We start from the raw sequence: 26,116 nt of genomic DNA on the forward strand, positions 1-26,116 counted from the left end.
CCCAACATTAAATGAATTTTATGAACAGTTTTTTTCTAGAATAGAAATGTTCAACATACTGTATTGTACTTCTTATCTTTAACAGCTTTATTGAGGCATGTCTCACAGACTACACGAAATTCAACGGACAAATCCGAATGTCCAGTGTTGTTTTTTTCATGGATTTTTCTAAAAATCCTAAATTTTTCTCAATTTTGGGAGCAAAATTCCCAAACGATCTCAAAATTCATTTTCATCTTTATTGTTCATGACAGCGATGTTTAATTTATTTGTTCAACGCTAGCTTTATGCCGAAAATCGCCAACAAGTAATGTGTAAATCTGGTTGACAAAAACATTAATGGCTGCCACCAACATGATCAACCAGAAATATAGACAATCCCGGATCAGATTGCAGGAATGGATAAGGCCACAAAATACAGCTATGAAATATAAACACTAGAATTGAAAACCAAAAGATATATGAAAAAGAAAGAAGAAACAGAAAATATCTTATACAGAAACTCTAAATTATTTTTAGTTCACAAATAATTTTCATGTCAAAATCCAATAAAATGTGACATTACTTTTCTTTATCACTGAAATGCATTCAAGTAATTGTGCACAACTTTCATCAAAATATACACTCTTGTCACATGATTTTGTTTTTGTGCATTTTGGAGAGGAGTAAGGCACAACAAGTCATAAGTTTGTTGTATTTTGTCGTATAATATACAATTAGATGTAAAAAAAAAATTGGTCTGGTAAACTTTCGTTTGGTCTGGTAAAGCTAGTTTGTTTACCAGACCAAATGTCCTGTAAAAATGAAATTCATTCATGTAGTCTGGTACTCTGGTCTCACAAATTATGTTATTACATAATTGAAGAAACTCAGTTTCAGGGTTTATATTGGTGATTGTTAGCTTATTTCTGATAATCTTATGTGATCATTTTCTTATTTTCTGTTTTAGCATAACAAAAGTCCAGACCAGCAGGCGGAAGAGTTATTAAACATTCTTCCAACAAGAGGACCAAATGCATTTGATGCTTTCTGTGACTCTTTAAAAGAAGATTTACAAGAACATGTAGTAGATTTATATTTAAAACCGAAAGAAGAAGAAAAATCAGAAGCAGAAACTACAAACTCATGTAGTAGACTTGTCAATGGGGAACCTTCTCATGTCGAGTCTGCATCTTTTGTGAGAATTCATTCCCATGTGACAGTTCCTTCCACAACAACATCTCATACTCATGAGAATGTGAATCTAGCAATATCTGGTGCAAATTATACGTCTGCTGTGCAGCCACGTCCACATTCGTCCCCGCCAAGATTAATTAATCCTCCAGACAATCATCATCAGTTATTTGTACATTATTCTTCAAACAGTCGTGACCCAAATCAAAATTTTTCTGAAGAAGAGCTGAAAGGCGAGGCTCGGTACAAATTTCAGCATTACATATCCGATCCATTTTATACTGGTTTAAATAATGTCAAACCACGAGACATTTCTCATGAAGCATTCCAAAAAATCAACAGTCTTCCTCATCAATGGGAATCATCACCCAGAAAGTTTGTTGGAAACAGCCATATTTTAATCAGGAATGATAGCGTTGGTAATTATTATTTCGTATTAAAACAATATTGATGTCATGGATGTAAAAGGCTTTATCAGTAAATGCATTTAGGTCACATTAGTGGACCTACATGCATGAAGTTAACCACTGCACGCAAAGTTTATGCATTGAAATCGTGAAAATATCCATGTTTAAGTTTGCAGTAGTAACAAACAGAACACTAGGCTTACCTGAAAAATTCTTATATTTAGGGTTCCAAAAATGTGCAGGTACAATTAAAGGGCTTTAATGTTGTACATTTATATTAAGTTCCCTCATAATTTTATGTTAGATGGCTGATTAATATTTTTAAACATTTTAACAATAAAGAGATGTGGTATTAATGCCAATGAGGCAACTGTCCACTAGAGTAAAGGGAAAGTTCTTTCTCAAACAAAAATCCCATAACTGTAAAAGCCAAGACCATAAAACGCAAACACAGGGACACATTCTACTGCATCCATAAAAAGAGAGCAACAGATTAATGTCTAAATCTGTGCACACAGCTTATATTTCTGAAATAACCTTCATCAGTTATGATCAAGGCAAAAAGATGGGGAATTAAAAAAACAAAAAAACAAATTTAAATGGGCCTAATGATCTTAAGGTCAGCTTTGCCTAAAGGAGTTGCTATCCTGGTTTTAGTACATTTGCATTATTTATCATTTGAAATTTTTAATAAAATGTAAAATTTTAAAATTTAAAAAAATATTATTGTCAAAATCAAGCAGAAGTGTTTCACGTCATATAGAAAATATACATGTAATAGGAGAGTCTACAAACTTTAAAAACATAAACAACATACAAAAAAATGTATTAGGTCCATTTAAAAGTCAGAGATTATACTGAAAACAAGTCCATTTATTCATCTGCTGTGACAGACTACAACTAATTTAACTCACATGGCCTTGCACTATTTAAAAATTCAAAGAATGACATGTTGTTATTGTATATACCTTGCCCATTATAATGAGCCCACTCATTTGTGCAAGGAGTGCTGGCCTTACAATATGCTGATTCTTTTATAAAGAAAATTGATTGATTGATTGGTGTTTAACGCCACTTTCAACACTATTGTGCTATTTCGTGGCGGTCAGTTTTTATTGGTGGAGGAAGCTGGAGTGCCCGGAGAAAACCACCGACCTTCGGCAGGAAATCTAACAATCCTAGTGAATTAAGATTGGAGTCAAGTGCACCTGCCCTGTGCGGGATTAGAACTCACAACCTCAGTGTTGACTGGCTAGTGATACAGTAGTTCGACTTCTTAGACCACTCGGCCACCGAGGCCCCCTATAAAGAAAATACTTCTGTTGTATAAGTATGCAATACCATTATAGAAACATTGTAATGTTTGTTCAGATTAAAAGATTATTTTTCTTTTCTTTTAGATGCCATGACAAAGAATGGCAAAGAATATCCAGATAATATGGAACAATCAGGTAAGGATAGAGAGTATAATAAAGTATTTTGCTGTGTGTCATATCTCTGGGAAGTTGTTAATGGTAAAAATTTCTGTTTCTTGTTACTGTAGCTTTACTTCTATTGCAGAAAGAAACACATATGTTTTGTATTATTCATTTATTGTTTTTTTTTGGGGGGGGGAGGTTAATAATGATTGCACACAAAGTGTAATTGAATTCCTTTGGGTACAAGCTTTATACATCTTCTCTATCCTGCTCTGTCAGTACACAAAAGAAAGTGCAATGAGGTGAACAGTCTTAATATCCTATCAATATGAAAATGAAGAGATGCAGTTATTATTGTGCATCATGTAATTGACAGTATTTGAAAATATAATAGCTTTTAAAGAAGAAATGGATTGTAACAGATAACATATAAAAATCAAATAGATTGATTACTTTAGACAGTAATTATTATTTCAATGAGACAACTATCCACCAGAGTCCAAATGATAAGGATGTAAGCAACTGTAGGTTACCATATAGCCTTCAACAATGAGTGAAATCCATACCATATAGTCAGCTCTAAAAGATATGTGAATGTTAATTACTATATGTGTCAAGAAAATCATCTTATTAGATATTACACTAGTTGCAGAAAGAAGTGCATGGCCTAAGAAGCTACATGTTCTACCTACAATTATGGACAAAGGGAGATAATCCAATTCTAAAAAGTTGCCTTAATATGAATACAATGCAATTTGTAATTTGTAATTTTAAGTTCAAAATGAAAGCGTCTTTACCCCCTAAGTTCTCACAAGCACTTTGATTTTTTTAGAGAACTTAGAAAAAGATTTAAGAATCGAATTTGGAATTTTATATGTGATATTGGTTTTGTGAAGTTATTTATGCCATTTTAATTTCCATGTTCTAAAGTTAATTGGCAAAAAGCAAAATAAGAGTTGAAATAACCTTGAAAGTTTACATAATATATTATGTTTATAGTACATAATGCAGATCCAATCAGCTTATGTTAAAATTCCTCATTTCAGCAAAACGGCCAAGACTAGCAGAGGATGAGATCATCACTATTCCAGTATATGAAGACCTAAAGCCAAAACGAACACCACCAATAGTATTGGTCAGTACCCAGTCTAAAGAAATAATAGACCCTGAACTTGAGACTGGGAAACGATTGATGGTCCCAGGAGGTGAACATGATGACCCTTCATTGGACCTTACAGATGGACCTGTCATGGTCCGAGTAGAGTCCAGTACAAGACAGTTTTACATAGAACATTACAAAAAGGTGATAAATTAAATAATGAAAAAAGGTGCTCTCGAATAAAAGACAACAAGACAGCAGCCAAACAATTTGGGTTACAGACAAAGTTGTGTTTTTCTTTGTTTTGTTAGTCATTTGCTAGTAACCGGTATGCTTTTGATGGTGTGCAAAAAAACACTAAAAGATATTTCAGGAAGTGTAACATTTTTTTTAATGAGAGATTTTAAATTTAGACACATATTATATGTCCTAAATCAATGAAAAGTTCAAATTAAAAGTATAAAATATCGGTGTGTAATTTTTTAACAAGAAATAACTTATGTTAAATTAGGCATCAAATTATGCATATTTAGTTTATTATATATGGGTATGTTTTTATTTTTTTGTAATTTTTTTCTTTCTTGCTGGCTGGTAGGTTGATAGAATGTGAATTGAAACTAAAAAATCAAATAACAAATACAACCTTATAAAGACAACTTAAGATTCACTCTCAACAATTAACAACCAAACTTTTTATTTTTATCTTTTGATAACCCAAAGTCTAGGCAAGTTGTGAATGGAATAAACAGCAGCAACCAGACACCTAGAAACAACACAAAAAAATAAACAATACCAAGGTTGTTTGATGTTGCCTCTATGTGATGTAATTACATGTCAATAAATTAATTCACTTACCTTCATACACTTTTTGGAAGATGACTGTCTGAACCATAAACTGCCATATAGCTCTCAATTATTTGTATACTTCACTATTATATATCACTCTTTTATCTTTGTAGTCCTATTCAATGATTAGAATACCAAGAGGTAAAGCCTTAATAGTAAATGTTAACGAAGTAGAAGGAAAGCCACCTAGGAGAGGCACAAACATAGATAGAGATAATCTCTATCATCTTTTTTCTCAGCTTCACTTTGATGTTACAATATATAATGATTCAGATGGTTTAACAGCAAAGGTATGTGGTTTCCTTATTATCCTCCTGTTCCTAACTTCAAAAAATATATTATTTTTTATGCTAGTATTGACAATTTTTTATGGCACAACATGTTTGCTGGAATCAATTTCAAATTCTTTTTAAGATGGTAGTATGTATTGAGATTTTTTAAAGATGCCTTTGAAAAAGGGAATAGAGGATCCCAAGGAGGAAATCAAAAAGCATAAATCAAAGAAAAAAGACAATCAACCGTGCACAAAACACTAATGCAATAGCTTTAGAATGCTTGATCCCATCCTTTTCAAATTTTGAATATGTTGTTTGTCATGACAAAATGGAGGTTAAGATATTTTTTGACCATTTTCAATTTTGCCGTTTAGGAGTTATAGCTCTTATTTGCTTAAACATTGACAAAAATTAATGTAAAAAACCCAGTTTTCTCTCATTTGCCAGCTTCTTGTTAAGGGCTATTCCATTAAAATGTATATGGGAGGGTAGGAAGGGACTTTCAAAATATCCCTACAACCAAGAACCATTTGTTAGATAATTTTGCATAATGGTAATAGACACATACTGAAAAAAGACCAATGACCCACATTCAGTAATTAAACTTCCCTTCCTACCCTCCCACATACATTTTACTGGAATAGCCCTAACATATATTGTACAGTGATATTAATGTTGATCACATTGATTTAATAATTTTATTTTCAGAGTTAGTTCAGTTCTTTGCTTAAGTAGATTTCTCAGACACCATTGATGTAGCAATACACTAATATCTTACCCCTATGTGTCCTCCAATATTGTTCAACATTAACTAATGAAATTTCAATTTCTTTTATCTATATTTCAAGGTCTACAAATAAATGAATTGCATACTTTAAATAAACAGTTTCAGACTCTGATCATTGAGTGGTACAAATGAAAACAGTGCCTTACAGAAAATGATTAGTAATTTCAAAAAAGGAAAGCATTAGTCCACATGGGGAAATCCTTGTTTTTATTGAAGAAAACCTCTGTTATTGGTCATGATCAAATTGGAATCAAAAGATTGAACATTTCAGAAAATTTGTCAAATGTAACAGAAATTAGTTCATCTTCAAAACATGGCTGTATAAATATATACATGTATTATAACTGCAACTAGTTATTTAAAAAACAATTGACACTGACTCCTGATATGTTTTAATATTCTATAAATTTATTAGTTTTTATATCTTCACAGGAAATAGCCATAAAATTGCAAGAGTTTAGCGAATTACCAGACCATAAGCATGCAGATGCCTGCGTAGTATGTATACTGAGTCATGGAGAGGAAGGTTACATATTTGGTACAGATGGAAGAAAGATATTTCTGAACAGCATTATGTCTCTTTTTGATAATGGTCATTGTATTAATCTGAGGGGAAAGCCAAAGATATTTATAATACAAGCTTGTAGGGGAGGTAAGCCTTTAATTTGTTTAAAATATAACGAAAAAAAGAAAAGGATAAAAAGTACTGTAAATGTTGATTATATGTCAATGGGAACCAAAAGACGAAAAAAAACAACAACAAAAGTAACTATAGCAAACAGTTTTCAACAAAGACAAATATCTATATAATAAGTCAAGCTCTAAAATGCCCTGCGTCTAGAAAGTTATAAATGAATCAAGGATTTGTCATCATCAACAATATCTCCAAACGATTAAAAAAATTAAGATTTTTCTATAGACAACTACTGCCATCACTCTTGACTTGGGATAGGAATGTAAATGTGTTCAGTGAAATAGACATGATAAAGTACCCAAAAAAAAAATCAACACAGAATAAGCACTTAACTTTATTTACCAGTTTGATAGTTGGTTACTGAGGATTTTATATTTTTTATGCAATATGGGTACCAATTTTCATGGATTAAGGAAAAATGGTATTTTCCTGGATATTTACTTTCTTGGATAAGCCAAAGTCTGCTGACAAACCTATAGAAAATTTTACTTGGTTGGAATTTAAATTTGTGGTTAATTTATTCTTACAAAATCCACAAAAGTTAGTATGCCACCAATTATAATGAATCCTTAGTATTTGATTATGGATCAACTTGTATATGTGATTTTTCTGTCACACAGTCTCAACGAAAGATGGAGTGAGTTTCTGATGTTTGTATATTATTGGCAGATGATTTTACAAGATTCTGTAGAACATCATCAGAAGGTTTGACTTTGCTATAGAAATATGGTCACCTGACCTTTTGCTTATAAAATAAAATTATCATCTACCAGTAGACATTTGCTTTACAATATATAGTCAATGGACATTTTTGTCTCATCTTGACGGAGTCAAAAAGCGAGACATAGGTATGCTGTTTCCTGCGACAGCGATGTCGTCAACAATGTATTAGTTTGTGATTAGGTCTAGTTTATGGTGAACCACTAGTGGTAAATAAATGATATTTGGTATGCAGTTGTATTAGCATTGGCACATCTCATTTCCATGGAGATTATTTGGCCCTGCCCCCTCAGTAATGGTCTATTGACTTTGAAACTTTTGCTTCGTTTACATGTATTAGTTTGTGATTAGGTCAGTTTAAGATGAACCACTAATGTTAAGTCAATGATATTTGGATTTGCAAGTTTCATTTCCTTGGAGATTATATAATCCCACACCCTCATTATGGTTAATTGACTTTGAAACTTTTACATAGTTTACAAGTTAATGTTTGTGTTTGTTTAAAGGGAACGACTTATGAGATTTCAGTGGTATTTGGTAAACAGTTGTATTAGTATTGGCACATCTCATTTCCATGGAAATTGTTTAGCCCTGTACCTTCAGTCATGGTTCATTGACTTTGAATATTTGCATAACTTACATATTAATAAAGTATTGCTATTTTAATTTCAACATTTGCATTATAAAAATAACAAATAGGCAAGACATATCTCTGTGTTAACAGTTTATTTTATAAAAAAAATTGTCTAATGGATTTTTCCTTATTAAAAATTTTCACCTAGACTTTTCCTAATTAAGAAATCATCACCTGGACTTTTCCTTATAAAATAATTGCCACCTGGACTTTTCCTTATTAAATAGTTAACACCTGGACATATCCTTATTAAAAAAAATGTCACCTGGACATTCCCTTATTAAATAATTGCCACCTGGACTTTTCCTAATGAAATAATTAACACCTGGACATTTCCTTATTAAATGATTGCCACCTGGACTTTTCCTTATTAAAAAAATGTCATCTGGAAATTTCCTTATTAAATAATTGTCACCTGGACATTTCCTTATTAGATAATTGCCACCTGGACTTTTCCTTATGAAATAATTAACACCTGGACTTTACCTTATTTGATAATTGCCACTTGCACTTTTCCTATTTAAAAAAATGTTGCATGGACTTTTCCTTATTAAATAATTGCCACGTTGACTTTTCCTTATTAAATAATTGCCACCTGGACATTTCGTTATTAGATAATTGCCACCTGGACTTTTTCCTATGAAATAATTAACACCTGGACATCTGCTTATAAAAAACCTGGTATTTAAGTGCAATATTCCATAGTCCATGCGGTCTTCATGTAACAAAACCCCTACAAAGCTCATGGAGGGTTCCCATTACACTCTTACAAATCAACAGGGCATTGATTTAGATGTTAATTCCCAAATGATTTTTGTTTTAGATTTTTCCACTGTTTTTACTGTCCCAATTCATGTTGCTGTGTACTAAATGGTTATTCTTCAACACAACCCCTGTGGTGCTTTTGCATTTAATGCTTTATTTATTTAACTGAAATTGCCGCCAGCCAAAGAGCTATTAATAGTGCTCTTCAATTATTCTACTGTCAAATAGTTCCTTTAGTTTAGTATGATGTTTAGTCATGATTATTCATTTATGAAATGGGCATTTTGTTTGCATCTGTTGATTAGTTTTGGCCCGTTACCCACTCCTTTAAGATGTTTTGTTTAAAAGCTTTCATAGATAATATGTGTTATCTTGATATTTAGTTGATCAAAATAGCTCTTTGATTTGATTTGATTTGATTCAATAACCATTCCGTAAACCAACTATTTTGAAGGCTTTTGTCAAATTGGATTTTTGGGGCCTCGGTGGCCGAGTGGTCTAAGTAGTGGAACTACTGTATCACTTGCCAGTCAACACTGAGGTTGTGAATTCAAATCCGGCACGGGACAGGTGCACTCGACTCCAATCTTAATTAGGCCTCAGATTATTTCCGGTGTACATGTTCGATTTTTCAAAATATATATATTTAAAAATGTATAAATTTCAGGAGCACTAGACAGTGGTGTAATGTATGGTGATGAACATGATGGAGCCCCATGTAAGCCTTATCAACTTCCAACAATGTCAGATATGCTTGTATGTTTTCCTACACAAACAGGTAATCACTTAACAAATACATAACTCATAATACCCAGGCTCTAAAGGAGGAGAGGTAGGTACACTGGTTTACATCTTCCATGCTTCATCCATATGTTTCATAACAGTTTGGTAATTTTTTTGTCAGGAACTACAAATCTAAGCTTTCTGAAATTTGCAATCAAGCTTCATTATAGCATGGTATCCAATGTGATGAATTTTCACATTTATCACTCTATCAACTTCTTGTTTGTGAACACTTGATAAAGGGTATCATTAGTGAGTCATAGCTTACAGTTTAACTTGTTATTTTATGTTAAGCCTTACACTTCATGTGGATTCTACACTTGGATTCAGCAGACACAAGATAAGTAGTCAAAGTACCACAATGATAAGAAATGAACATGTTGGAAGTGGGACAATTAAATACTTCTCCAGTCAATCCTGTATGCTTGATATGCTTAAAATACTTGTAAATATGATTGTAGGGTATTATGCCTAGAGAAACACTTTACATGCTTTAACACTTGTATAAATAATTGTAGGGTATTATGCCTAGAGAAACACTTTACATGCTTTAACACTTGTATAAATAATTGTAGGGTATTATGCCTAGAGAAACACTTTACATGCTTTAACACTTGTATAAATAATTGTAGGGTATTATGCCTAGAGAAACACTTTACATGCTTTAACACTTGTATAAATAATTGTAGGGTATTATGCCTAGAGAAACACTTTACATGCTTTAACACTTGTATAAATAATTGTAGGGTATTATGCCTAGAGAAACACTTTACATGCTTTAACACTTGTATAAATGATTGTAGGGTATTATGCCTAGAGAAACACTGTACATGCTTTAACACTTGTATAAATGGTTGTAGGGTATTATGCCTAGAGAAACACTTTACATGCTTTAACACTTGTATAAATGATTGTAGGGTATTATGCCTAGAGAAACACTTTACATGCTTTAACACTTGTATAAATGATTGTAGGGTATTATGCCTAGAGAAACACTTTACATGCTTTAACACTTGTATAAATAATTGTAGGGTATTATGCCTAGAGAAACACTTTACATGCTTTAACACTTGTATAAATGATTGTAGGGTATTATGCCTAGAGAAACACTTTACATGCTTTAACACTTGTATAAATGATTGTAGGGTATTATGCCTAGAGAAACACTTTACATGCTTTAACACTTGTATAAATAATTGTAGGGTATTATGCCTAGAGAAACACTTTACATGCTTTAACACTTGTATAAATGATTGTAGGGTATTATGCCTAGAGAAACACTTTACATGCTTTAACACTTGTATAAATGATTGTAGGGTATTATGCCTGGAGAAACACTTTACATGCTTTAACACTTGTATAAATGATTGTAGGGTATTATGCCTGGAGAAACACTTTACATGCTTTAACACTTGTATAAATAGTTGTAGGGTATTATGCCTAGAGAAACACTTTACATGCTTTAACACTTGTATAAATAGTTGTAGGGTATTATGCCTAGAGAAACACTTTACATGCTTTAACACTTGTATAAATGATTGTAGGGTATTATGCCTAGAGAAACACTTTACATGCTTTAACACTTGTATAAATGATTGTAGGGTATTATGCCTAGAGAAACACTTTACATGCTTTAACACTTGTATAAATGATTGTAGGGTATTATGCCTGGAGAAACACTTTACATGCTTTAACACTTGTATAAATGATTGTAGGGTATTATGCCTAGAGAAACACTTTACATGCTTTAACACTTGTATAAATGATTGTAGGGTATTATGCCTAGAGAAACACTTTACATGCTTTAACACTTGTATATATTATGCCTAGAGAAACACTTTACATGCTTTAACACTTGTATAAATGATTGTAGGGTATTATGCCTGGAGAAACACTTTACATGCTTTAACACTTGTATAAATGATTGTAGGGTATTATGCCTAGAGAAACACTTTACATGCTTTAACACTTGTATAAATGATTGTAGGGTATTATGCCTAGAGAAACACTTTACATGCTCTAACACTTGTATAAATGATTGTAGGGTATTATGCCTGGAGAAACACTTTACATGCTTTAACACTTGTATAAATGATTGTAGGGTATTATGCCTGGAGAAACACTTTACATGCTTTAACACTTGTATAAATGATTGTAGGGTATTATGCCTAGAGAAACACTTTACATGCTTTAACACTTGTATAAATGATTGTAGGGTATTATGCCTAGAGAAACACTTTACATGCTTTAACACTTGTATAAATAATTGTAGGGTATTATGCCTAGAGAAACACTTTACATGCTTTAACACTTGTATAAATGATTGTAGGGTATTATGCCTAGAGAAACACTTTACATGCTTTAACACTTGTATAAATGATTGTAGGGTATTATGCCTGGAGAAACACTTTACATGCTTTAACACTTGTATAAATGATTGTAGGGTATTATGCCTGGAGAAACACTTTACATGCTTTAACACTTGTATAAATAGTTGTAGGGTATTATGCCTAGAGAAACACTTTACATGCTTTAACACTTGTATAAATAGTTGTAGGGTATTATGCCTAGAGAAACACTTTACATGCTTTAACACTTGTATAAATGATTGTAGGGTATTATGCCTAGAGAAACACTTTACATGCTTTAACACTTGTATAAATGATTGTAGGGTATTATGCCTAGAGAAACACTTTACATGCTTTAACACTTGTATAAATGATTGTAGGGTATTATGCCTGGAGAAACACTTTACATGCTTTAACACTTGTATAAATGATTGTAGGGTATTATGCCTAGAGAAACACTTTACATGCTTTAACACTTGTATAAATGATTGTAGGGTATTATGCCTAGAGAAACACTTTACATGCTTTAACACTTGTATATATTATGCCTAGAGAAACACTTTACATGCTTTAACACTTGTATAAATGATTGTAGGGTATTATGCCTGGAGAAACACTTTACATGCTTTAACACTTGTATAAATGATTGTAGGGTATTATGCCTAGAGAAACACTTTACATGCTTTAACACTTGTATAAATGATTGTAGGGTATTATGCCTAGAGAAACACTTTACATGCTCTAACACTTGTATAAATGATTGTAGGGTATTATGCCTGGAGAAACACTTTACATGCTTTAACACTTGTATAAATGATTGTAGGGTTTTATGCCTGGAGAAACACTTTACATGCTTTAACACTTGTATAAATGATTGTAGGGTATTATGCCTAGAGAAACACTTTACATGCTTTAACACTTGTATAAATGATTGTAGGGTATTATGCCTAGAGAAACACTTTACATGCTTTAACACTTGTATAAATGATTGTAGGGTATTATGCCTAGAGAAACACTTTACATGCTTTAACACTTGTATAAATGATTGTAGGGTATTATGCATAGAGAAACACTTTACATGCTTTAACACTTGTATAAATAATTGTAGGGTATTATGCCTAGCGAAACACTTTACATGCTTTAACACTTGTATAAATAATTGTAGGGTATTATGCCTAGAGAAACACTTTACATGCTTTAACACTTGTATAAATGATTGTAGGGTATTATGCCTAGAGAAACACTTTACATGCTTTAACACTTGTATAAATGATTGTAGGGTATTATGCCTAGAGAAACACTTTACATGCTTTAACACTTGTATAAATAATTGTAGGGTATTATGCCTAGAGAAACACTTTACATGCTTTAACACTTGTATAAATGATTGTAGGGTATTATGCCTAGAGAAACACTTTACATGCTTTAACACTTGTATAAATGATTGTAGGGTATTATGCCTAGAGAAACACTTTACATGCTTTAACACTTGTATAAATAATTGTAGGGTATTATGCCTAGAGAAACACTTTACATGCTTTAACACTTGTATAAATGATTGTAGGGTATTATGCCTAGAGAAACACTTTACATGCTCTTACACTTGTATAAATGATTGTAGGGTATTATGCCTAGAGAAACACTTTACATGCTTTAACACTTGTATAAATGATTGTAGGGTATTATGCCTAGAGAAACACTTTACATGCTTTAACACTTGTATAAATGATTGTAGGGTATTATGCCTAGAGAAACACTTTACATGCTTTAACACTTGTATAAATAATTGTAGGGTATTATGCCTAGAGAAACACTTTAAATGCTTTAACACTTGTATAAATAGTTGTAGGGTATTATGCCTAGAGAAACACTTTACATGCTTTAACACTTGTATAAATAGTTGTAGGGTATTATGCCTGGAGAAACACTTTACATGCTTTAACACTTGTATAAATGATTGTAGGGTATTATGCCTAGAGAAACACTTTACATGCTTTAACACTTGTATATATAATTGTAGGGTATTATGCCTAGAGAAACACTTTACATGCTTTAACACTTGTATAAATGGTTGTAGGGTATTATGCCTGGAGAAACACTTTACATGCTTTAACACTTGTATAAATGATTGTAGGGTATTATGCCTAGAGAAACACTTTACATGCTTTAACACTTGTATATATAATTGTAGGGTATTATGCCTAGAGAAACACTTTACATGCTTTAACACTTGTATAAATGATTGTAGGGTATTATGCCTAGAGAAACACTTTACATGCTTTAACACTTGTATAAATAATTGTAGGGTATTATGCCTAGAGAAACACTTTACATGCTTTAACACTTGTATAAATAATTGTAGGGTATTATGCCTAGAGAAACACTTTACATGCTTTAACACTTGTATAAATGATTGTAGGGTATTATGCCTAGAGAAACACTTTACATGCTTTAACACTTGTATAAATGATTGTAGGGTATTATGCCTAGAGAAACACTTTACATGCTTTAACACTTGTATAAATAATTGTAGGATATTATGCCTGGAGAAACAGAGAACGAGGTAGCTGGTATATTGAAGCTCTTGTTCAAGTATTTATGAAGTTTGCCAGAACAGAAGATGTCTGCACAATGTTAAATAGAGTATGTATAATAAGCAGTTGACAAGCAGCAAATACAAATTTTAAATTCTTTAAATGTGGTAATAAAACCTTTAAACTCTGTGGTAATAAAACCTTTAAACTCTGTGGTAATAAAACCTTTAAACTCTGTGGTAATAAAACCTTTAAACTCTGTTGTAATAAAACCTTTAAACTCTGTGGTAATAAACCACCTAACATTACCAACTTTAAAGTCTTAGATTATACTTAGTCAGGGATCCAATCAAGTGTGCTACAGCATCACAAAGGTGGTTGGTAAAAACTATGAAGAAGTATTGAGAATTCAGTCACTGTAACTTTTGCAGTCTTTTCTTTCCTTTCACCAAATTGCAGTTTGTAAAAACTACCCAATCTGATTAATTGGTAAAAATATAAATACTAGTTACCACACAAAGCAATTTGATTAAAATGTGATCTTTCTCCTTGCTCCATTAGATATACTTGTCACTCTGAAAACAACCAATAAAGGGTAATGTTGTCAGATTGCAGACAAAGCCTCTCTCAAGTCAGGCTTTTTAGCTGACCTTTCCAAAGGAAATGTGAGATTTTGCCATCACTTGGCATCTGTCGTCGTTGTCCATCGTCGTCATCCGTCCGGTGTAAACTATTTCAAACATCTTCACCTCTGAAACTACTGAACCAATTCCAACCAAACTTAAACTGAATGATCCTTAGGGTATCTTGATTAAAGTTTGTGTTTTGTTTTGTGTTTCGTCTAAAAAAAGAACATACGGGTAAAATGCAGTTTTTGGCTTATATCTCAAAAAGTAAAGCATTTAGAGCAAATCTGATACTGGTAAAAATGTTCATTAGGTCAAGTTTTATCAGCCCTGAAATTTTCAGATGAATCTAACAACCCATTGTTGGGTTGCTGCCACTAAATTGGTAATTTTAAGGAAATTTTTCAGTTTTTGGTTATCTTGAATATTATTATAGATAAAGATAAACTGTAAACAGCAAAAATGTTCAGAAAAGTAAGATCTACAAATAAGTTTAATGACCAAAATTGTCAATTGACCCCTTCAGGAGTTATGGCCCTTTAAGGACAATTTTACACAATTTGTTTATCATGTTTTCTAACTAAAAAATCTTATCCTCTGAAACTACTGAACCAAATTAAACCAAACTTAAGCTGAATGATTCTTAGGTTATCTAGAATAAACTTTGTGTTTTATTTTCTGTTTCCTCAGAAAACATGTCACCATGGCTAAAAATAGAACATAGGGTAAAATGCAGTTTTTGACTTATATCTCAAAAACTAAAGCATTTAGTGCAAATCAGACAAGAAGTTAAAGTATTCATTAGGTCAAGGTCTACCTGCCCTGAAATTATCAGCCAAATCGTGTATCTGATTTTTAGGTTATTGCCCCTGAATTGATGATTTTAAGGAAATTTTGTAGTTTTCGGTTATTTATCTTGAATATTATTATAGATAAAGATAAACTGTAAACAGTAAAAATGTTCAGCAAAGTAAGATCTACAAATAAGTGTTATGACCAAAATTGTCAATTGACCCCTTAAGGAGTTATTGTCCTTTAAAGACAATTTTCCACAATTTGTTCATCTAGTTTGCTTACTTTAAAAAATCTTCTCCTTTGAAACTGCTGAATCAATTCAGCCAAACTTGGGCTGAATGAGTTTCAGAGTATCTAGTATAAATTTTTTATTTTATTTCCTTGTACGTCAAGAAACATAGCCACTATGGCTAAATGGAACATAGGGTAAAATGCATTTTTTTTGCTTTTGAAGAAAATATGACAGATACAAAGAACATTTAAATGGCATTTTTAAGCCACTCATTGATATATATTGAAAAGCAAAAATAATCATTGATGAAAGATTTAAGCAAAAAATTACAGGTGAGTGATTCAGGCTCTTGAGAGCCTCTTGTTATAGTCCATTTAAGTTCTAACGATTTTCAAAAATAGATTATCAATATGTAAATATTCACATTTAATGCCAATGTACATTTTGCTGTGTTTATACTGTGGATTCATTTATATTTTTGTGGATTGAGGGAAAATTGTATTCTTGTGGATATTTTACTTCATTTTTTTGCCGAAGTATGCATGCAAAAGAAAAACAAAGGATGTGGAGTATCCATCCATGACACAAATTCAGTACATGCACACAAAAAAACACACCAAAAACCAAGGAACAGCTTTTTTATTGCTGTTCTTCATCTCAAAGTCACAGTGAGGCCTCAAAAAAAACTCTCACCTCAATGCAGTGTATACAAGCGTATATTTTTATGCCTCCGCCGTAGGGGAGGGGCATTACCCTTATCCGTCTGTATGTACTTATGTACGTACATCCCAAAGTTGGTTTCCGTTCTCTAACTATAGTTAGCCTCAACCAAATGTTATGAAACTTCTACACAATGCTTATAACCACAAAATACAGATCAAGTTTGAATTTTGGTGGTGTCACTTTTACTGTTCTAGAGTTATGCACCTTTACAAATGGAAAAATTGCTGAATTTTCCTTTTCCGTTCTCTAACTTAAGTTAGCCTCAACCAAATGATATGAAACTTATACACAATGCTTATTACACAATATACTTATCAAGTTTGAATTTTGGTGGTGTCACTTTTACTGTTCTAGAGTTATGTCCCTTTACAAATGGAAAAATTGCTGAATTTTTCGTTTCTGTTCTCTAACTTAAGTTTGCCTCAACCAAAGGAGTAGGGGCAATAAGGGCAAAAATCGGCCCCATCTTAGAACAAATTCATTTTTTCTGAAAATCATGCCTAAACTATCCACTTCATAGAACAGAAAAGATTTTGTCCATATCTCAAGCCGTTTTCGCGTAAGAAACTTTCAAAACTAATGACAGATAAATAAAAAAATCCTCTTTTTTCATGGAATATTTTTATTTGTAGCCGTTTTGAAATATCAATGTAGCACATACTGTTTTAACATTCAGTTGATTAGGGAAATGTTATTTTTCAACTCATACAGTGTACAAATGCTATTTCATAATATTTGTTTACAATTCATTTTACTTATAAGAACACAGTTACCGTTGCTATGGCAACAGAAACCTACATAAAAAAATAATCAAATCATAGATAAGTGCTTTCAGATAGCTTGGGTGTTTAAATGTTGGACGATATATTTTTCTTAAACTTCTTTAAAACCTCTGGATCAATAAATTTTCGATTTTCAATATAAACATAAGTAAACCTTGGTGTCATAACCTTGTTTTTTTTCTCGAAAACGTTGAAATTAACAAAACCACCAGTTATTTCATAAGGTTAAATAGGAGAAATCTCATTTTTCCTTATTTAGGAAAAAAAAAAGAATTCACAATACTCGTCTAGGCATATGCATACAGTATTTTTTATCAAAGAATATTTATTAATTCTGCATTATGTGACAAATTATTCTATATTTTCTGCAATCCGCAATATTCCGTGAGCAAGCCTGAAGGAATGGATATACTTTGATTACTCAAGTCACAAGCTATAAAGTAAAAAAAAAACTGTCATTATGCTTTATCATGAACATATGATTTATGTACCTATTTGTTAAATCTTACAATTACTTGCAAATAGTCATATGAAAAACATGTATATGAAGAAATATGTTGAACTAGTAACTCAACATACAAGAAAACATGAAGTTATTGTCTGAGAGATTCGAGAGAAAAAAACACACAAACTACAACTTGATAGGGTTGGTCGCTGACAAAATATGATGACATTCTGACATTGTATATTAGTTTTGAGAAAAGAAATATTTGGAAAATATTTGTTTGACAAACGCACGGTCATACGAATGGATGAGGTGATTAAAATAGTAGAAATGTGATGTATTATACATAAAATACACATTGGGTCATATATCTAATAACCCATATAAAAAAATGAGCTACTACGTACAGCGACTATCTAATGATTTCCTACGGTTTGAAATATAAAAGAAATGGATTTAGTTATTTTAACCCGTGCATTGAACTATCTTTCTGTAAGTTTTAAAGAACACGGGCGGATTGTTTTTTTTTCATATACACTAATACATAAAACCGGAGAGTACACTTTTACATAAGACACATTTCCTGATGACAGACATAATTTTGTAGAAGTACGATTTTAGATAAAAAGGAACCAAGCAAATTAACAACTATTCTTACAATTCTGTACAATGTCGGAGGAAGCAGTTGGTAAAAACATTTCCAGACATATCAAATGATATACACTGTAAAATGTATGGTTCAAAAAGGAATTAAACGTTTTGTCATTTCTTTCAAATTAAAAAACAAATAATGAATTTTCACGTCATTCACTCTTCATCATTTGCTTCCTCGTTGTCACTTTCGTCAACAGTAACTGGATCTGGCAGGTTACGAGCATCAAGAAGATATTTGCTCCAATCACGACAATTTTCAAAAATTCTATCCGTGTACTTTCCAATACCAAGATACCAAATTAAGGCCGTAACATGAGAGCAGGTTCCTACAACACGACTTCCGGCTTTGCACTGGCAATACCAACCCACGACACTAATGTCATCATATTTAACCCATACACGATAGCATTTTGATGTCTTGATTGAATTTTAGCACACAAAAGATTTTCTTCATGGTCACATGTAAAAACTTCATAATTACCATCGTCATCTAGGTGTTCTCTTGTATAACTTGGAGCAAGTTTAAGTTGGTAGACTCCAACAGTAATATTTCTTATATCTTCTTCTGATAAAGGGGGAAAAGTAGGGGCGGATGAAGCATCAATCTTTTGCCATTTACAAGAACGTTTGTCAAGGCCTTCCTCTATTATTTTCTCATGGAGTAAGTTCTTTTGCTTTGAAAGATAAAGCATTTTAGACGCCAATTGTTCATCTTGTTCTGAGTCCCCTGTATTTAGTTCTTGCCAATATTTATTCATGATTGCACAGGCAATATTGACATAATCAGATACAAATGGAATCTGGCTATTTGGTAGAACTCTATCTAGATATTTCCATGACTTAATGCGGCCATTCACGGACTCTACCACCCAACGGATTTTTGTAACTAGTCTTGTTACGTTGCTGTCTTCAACTGGAAGTTGAGACTCCCCTTTTTTATTAAAAGCTGGCATTTTTGTTTGGATACCCATTTCTTGCAGTAAGTCAAGTGCATCTCGGAAACCCCGGTCGACAATCATAATGTCATCCTCAGTCACCCATTCTTTAAATTCCTCAATGTCATGTTGAATGATGTGCTTTATTATTTGTGCATCGTTGTTTTTGCCGTCGCTAAAGTACGGTCCAATTACACTTATAATGTAACCAGAAGTTGTTACAAAGACCATTGGTTTAACCAATGGTCGATGTTTGTGCATACTATAGCATTTACGTTGGAACTTGAATTGTGAACTTTTCTGGATATAAATATAAGTGCTATCTGCGACTATAATTGCTGGATACATTCCTTTTCCAAACAGTGATTGCGCTAGAGGTCGAGTATGGGATGTTATGACCTCTTCCCTACTTATATGATTAAATCCTAGATTAGAGGGAACAAAATTGTCAGACAAGAATTTTCTAGCTGATGCAATAGCACGTCTAACAGAATCTTTACCAAGATTAAAAAGTGTTGATAAAAGTTGATTGGATAAACCAGACTTCAATTTGGTCAGAAATATTCCAATACATGTCCGAACACTTCGAGTCCGAGAATCCCGTAAATTACCCTTTTGGACAATTGAACATAGGTCATTAAAGTTTTCCTTAGAAAGGCCTGTCAGATTTAAAATGTCTGAGTTTGTAAGTGCATTTTCTGTATCAAAATCAATTCGCCGCTTGCTTCCTCTCAATGCCATATCTCGGATTTGCGTAATAAGGTCCATTAAGTCAGTATGGTTGAAAATGGACGAAGACTGCGAATGTGAAATTCTGTCAAGTGCATCAGGTAAAAATATTTCATTGCACAAGTGACCTGGACAACATCTGGCACCAACTGTGAGAACAATGAGTTTATCCAAAAATAAATTAAATCTAGTGTTTGTTGGGACGACTACTAGCTTTGGGCCTCTGCGTTTACACACCACACACTGCGAATGGCCACCTCCAGCTGATGGTATAGGCAGTGCGATACTTGGTGGAGATTTACATGGATGGCATCTAGCATATTTTGTTGGAGGGACGTACTCCGTGTCATCATTATTTAATTCAGATATTGTAGTTTGTATGGGGCATCTTACATTTGTGTCAATTTCTCGAGAGCATCGTATTCTGCATTTATTACATATAACACTGTTAGTGTGATTAATTTTGTCCTGTTCAATGAAAAACTTCTGTTGTAAACATTTACGCAGTGATTTATTGTTGGGTCCTATGAGTTTCCGCCTGTCTCTGGTTTTTGGTCTCTTTGAACACAAAATGCAAGTATAGTTTCTGGGCGTTGACATTCTCTGAAAATTAGAAATGGAAATATTTAAACAGATAGCATGAGGTAAATCAGAATAACATACAGAATATCCAAAGTGTGATTTAAAATTATAAAATACAATATCGTAAAATGTTTTAGCCTGAGAATGTCATGGTGCGTATGTTTCTTAGTTTAGTTGTGTGTATTTGTCTGCGCACGTGTGTGTGTGTGTTTACGTTTTTGTTAATTTACATGCAAATTCCATCACGAAATATCAGTTTTGAAATATGCTATATTCAACCCTGATTGTTTATATACTTAATTATCGTTTAACGTTTAAACGGACAAAAGTGTTTAAGTCAGTATCAAAATTACGGATAGTTTATAATAATAAATAAATCTTAAAGTCTTCATATATTAGAAAATTACAACCTAAAACATGAATACAAAGATGTAACGGATAAACATTAATGGGACAGCAAACCACCACCCCTATAACAACACACACACACAAAAGACAAACAGAGGGAAACATATAATATTCAACAAAATAATGTCTACTCAATATGTAAACCTCTAAGTCTTCTCGAAATGTAGATAATGCATGCTCTCATCAAGATACGTTTATCATAATTACTAGAAGTTAAAACACGCAGTACATTTATCTTAACCCTAGACTCACCTTAAGGTCATGTGTTCCTATCAGGAACCGACATATTCCTTTCACCAAGCATACACTTGCATTGTTTAAGCCAGCTTAAAATCTGTTGAAAAAAATGAAGATTATCAAAATAATGTATACTTATTTTGAACTAAATATGACAGGGTATTAAGTAAACATTTTATGTTGAGAAAGTTTATTAAAATTACTATAAAAATATTAATAACCATTTCTCAATTTAAAGATAAAAGATTATTACTTCTATAGCCGCACACTATAAACTGTCAAAAAGTAGTCTTTTTGTTTCTGTGCCTGATAATACAATGTTAATCATCATTCAAACATAGGTTTAAACTGTTTATTCGAGCACAAATGCTTTAAGACATGAATCAGTTAAAAATAAGGAATACCTTATTAAGGGACCATTAAGTATGTAAGTGACAACTGCTAGTACAGTCATACTGGTGAAGTACAATGTCTCTATTCAAAATACCATGTATACTGCTCTTCAGTAAATATCTATAAAAAAAAACTTCATCATTCAAAATCATTCTTTAACACGTTATGACAATATTAAAAAAGTATTTATGCATTTATGCAAAAAAAAAAATTACAAAAAAAAATTGAGATTTGAACCTGGCATCTCCGTACTGTCAGCATGACTACCTTATCCTCACGACTATCCCGTCAACTGTTTAATATACGTTAATTTACAGGTACTTAAATTCAACAGTACGTTAGAAAAGTTTCTCCAGCATACGACACCCAAGAAACTATAATACTGTTTTAACATAAACTTCAAATTGTAGGATAAATTGTGATCTTTTCACTGTTTATTTTTATGTATATATTCATAATATAACGTTATAGAAAAGAAACACACAAAAGTTTCCTAGTACAAGGATAGTTTTCATACCCCGTAAATTTCTTTTCTTTTTCATCGCCCGGTAATATTGATATTCAACTGTAAAATAAGGATATTTCTGGTAAAGATACCAATTCATTTTTGGTATAATTTAGTTTTCAAACGGATTGATGTAAGCTTTTTAAGTTGAAATGATCGTGCAAATACTACCGTGAGAAGATTAATATGTTAAATATGATAAACTGTACGGAACCCCGCATATTTCTGTTGAGATAAATTGATAAGTAAAATAATCAACATACCCTTTTGAATTACAACCGAAATTAATAATCCTTTGACAGCTATTCTCTAAAGTTGAGCTAAGTAGATCGGGTCTAAAGTACTGCTGGTAACTATATAGACGCTTTCCTTTTGTGGTTGTCCTAAAAGATGTCTTCAATAATCTGAACCCGCCGGTTTTTTCAAATTTCCGAAACTACTTTTTTATGATCATGTTATATATATAAAGTGATCAGACAAACTAAATATTTTACATGTCGCAAATCAATTAATTTAATGTAAAATTAAGTTCTATACTGATTTTTTTTTAATTTTATTTCTGTTTTTTTTTCTTTCTATTTTTTATCGGTCATCTATATAGTTTGACAACATGCCCTGGTCCCAAGTTTGTGTCTCTATTCGATCCACAGTCATATCAATAATAAACCATGGAAAAGACTAAGAAGACTAAAAAAGGTTTAAAAACAATACACTTTGAGATGCATAATATTAATTTGCATCACATGGAAGTTATAAGTTGTATTTGCGAGTAAACTGGTTATCTGAAAGGGGTATAACGTCAGGTGTTCAATGCCTCCCGAGAAGAAACGATTCCGCTTTTGACAAAAAATTCATACCCTCCGCATGCATGTGCCAAAAAAATATTTTGCTACTATTTTGTTTGTTTATAGTTCCGTTTATCGTTTAAAGGAAATTTTGGCACATGCCTGCGGAGGGTACGAATTCTCGTAAAATGTACTGAAAATGTTTGTATTCTAAGCAATAATTACAAATCATGGCGTTTTCGAGGTTCTATTGTGACGTCACGGAACGTGATTTTTGCCGAAAATAACATGTTTTCTGAAAACACACTTTACAATGATTATTTTAGTCGGTAATATGTAATTGTGAAGGAACTTCGTTTTTTTGTGAAAATTGGGGCCGATTTTGGCCCTTATTGCCCCTACTCCTTTTATGAAACTTATACACAATACTTATCACCACAAAACTCAGATCAAGTACAAATTTGGGTAGCGTCACTTGTACCGTTCTTCAGTTATGTCCCTTTATAACTTTATATGATATGCAAGCGGGGGCATCATCTGTGTTCCATGGACACATTCCCCATTTATTTTTATTATTATGGTAGTAAGAATTTAGTTTATAAAAGAAAATTGCAGGTGAAAGCTGACACCACACTGTAAGACACTATTCATTGAAAGGAAGATTTCTCAATTCTGTCACAGTTCAATTGAAAGGGATGTTTATTTTTTTTCTAAATTAAATTGTAGTATTTTCATGATATTTTATTTCAAGGTGATATATACATGTATTTTACAGGTGAATTCTGTTGTCTCAAGGAAGATATCAAGATGTCCACAGATCGAAATGGACCAAATGTCTCAAATGTCAGAGTATAAAAGTACACTGAGAATGCCACATTTCTTCTTCTTCCCTGGCATTGGTAGTGGATAGACAGAAAGATTAGGTATTCGTGATGATAATCAAGAAAAATTTTGTATCAAGGGAGTATCAAGAATGATGAAAGAACAGACATATCTACATGATAGTAATTTATAAAACAGAAAGACAGCTGATATTAAGAAAGAATTGTTTTGTGGTATCCTAAGTTTGCTTGGTTTTGTTGTTCAATAAAACAATGAGAAATTGTCTGTAATGTTACAAGTAGGATTTTGTGGAAAAGAGATTTTTCGCAAATCTTTGAAATCCTGGTTTACAGGAGTAATACAATGAAACATGTCTATACTGAACCCTTTGTAAAGCGGGAAACTGTCTAATCAGAACTCATTTATCATGACATGCAAGGAATATTCTTGAATTATTAACTTGTATTTAATAAACCGACCAACTGTCTAATTCAATCAAAATTTAACTCTTGTATCTAGGCATGAAAGGAATATTTTTGAATTATTTAACTTTTGTAAACTGAAGTCTTTTCCAATTTCATTATATAAAATTGAGAATGGAAATGGGGAATGTGTCAAAGAGACAACAACCCGACCATAGAGCAGACAACAGCCGAAACCACCAATGGGTCTTAAAACTTGATTGAACTGATCTATCTTCTGTCTAGAATAAAACTTCACACCTTCATCAAGACTTCCATAGAATATTTTGTAATTGATTAACTTACGAAATTGATCAAAATAGTATTAACAGTCTGTAAGGGGTTGAGCCAAGACATATTTCAATGTATAATGTAACAAATGTTACTTGTAAATAGATATTTTTATTGGCTTTTGAGGTTAATATTTTAAGAAAATAGGTTGTTATGAGCTTGTTAATGTTTAATATTATGTATTTGTTACAAAATGCATATACTTTATGAAATGAATGATAATTTATTTCTAAATGAAAATAATAAAATTATTGTATAATTTAATCAGGCTACTGACAGCATAGGGAATTGTTTGTCATTTAGTCAAACAATACCTGTCAGAGTTTGTTTTTTCTAATAATATTTTATAATGCATAAAGATATTTAAAGATCTGTCAAATTATTTTTTTAATTCAGAATAAAGTATTCTCATCTGTTTGTCCTACAAATATTTTTGTCACTCTTTATTCTTAGAAACTTCAAAACAAAATGACTAACTTGGTCAATGTCTTGACAGCAATGAGTTGTAAAGATTTAGCACTTTTCTTGTCTGTCAAAACACCTACTTCATATTAGCTTAATTTTTTTTAACCTGTTGAATGAACTTATGAATTTTTGTCACACCTTTCTCCAGTACTACTTATTAAAATGACTATAGGTGTGTGCCCTTTTAAGAACTGTCAGACACCTACACCATATTTTCCAATACTTTGAATTACAAGTTGGGCTATGTCTAGCATGAAAATGTGTGACTTCTCAAATTACAGTGCTAAAGGGAATGGCCAATTGTACAAGCAGAAACTTAAGAATAAGAGTACCCTATATATATATTTGCATCGAAAACTAATTAATATATTTTTTTTTCTGCTTGTTGAAAATATTTAGATAAACCAAAAATAATTGCCACAAAACTTTTTCTTCTACCCCTTCTCAAAGGTCTATTCTGCTGTCTATGAGTTCAGAGCAGCTTAATGAACTTTAAAGAGGCATTAGCTATCAAATTCATGTTTACTGTAACTGATTTGATTAAAATTCTCATATTGGATTTATAACATATTTAAATGTATATCCAAATTACAAAAAGTCTTAAATAAACAATAAATAATGCATGGACTCGATGATGTCAATGATTTGTATAGTAAGTCTTACTATACAAATCCTTGATAATATGTTTCAGCATTTCATGTGTATTTCAGTTTAGACGCCATCTAATTAACCATTGAGATGACCTTCGAAGACTGCCGACAGT

At 32.1% G+C, this 26,116-nt stretch overlaps 1 protein-coding gene across 3 annotated transcripts in view; it reads left to right on the forward strand.

The window, feature by feature from the left end:
- Positions 1-24,718, forward strand: part of LOC127720223 (caspase-2-like) — a 66,065-nt gene extending 41,347 nt beyond the window's left edge. For 2 of the 3 annotated variants that reach the window (XM_052226704.1, XM_052226703.1), the window contains exons 2-9: positions 950-1,592; positions 2,981-3,031; positions 4,045-4,301; positions 5,057-5,233; positions 6,438-6,657; positions 9,486-9,596; positions 14,483-14,592; positions 24,090-24,718. In XM_052226704.1, coding sequence (XP_052082664.1) covers positions 950-1,592; positions 2,981-3,031; positions 4,045-4,301; positions 5,057-5,233; positions 6,438-6,657; positions 9,486-9,596; positions 14,483-14,592; positions 24,090-24,224 — 1,704 coding nt within the window. In that variant the 3' untranslated portion in view covers positions 24,225-24,718. Of the gene's footprint in view, positions 1-949; positions 1,593-2,980; positions 3,032-4,044; positions 4,302-5,056; positions 5,234-6,437; positions 6,658-9,485; positions 9,597-11,702; positions 11,765-14,482; positions 14,593-24,089 lie in introns of those variants that run through there. The other variant, XM_052226705.1, reaches the window with a different exon arrangement.
- Positions 24,719-26,116: the final 1,398 nt, after the last annotated feature.

Source organism: Mytilus californianus, unplaced genomic scaffold, assembly GCF_021869535.1.
Source record: "Mytilus californianus isolate M0D057914Y unplaced genomic scaffold, xbMytCali1.0.p SCAF_11, whole genome shotgun sequence".
NCBI classification, from domain to species: Eukaryota; Metazoa; Mollusca; class Bivalvia; order Mytilida; family Mytilidae; genus Mytilus; species Mytilus californianus.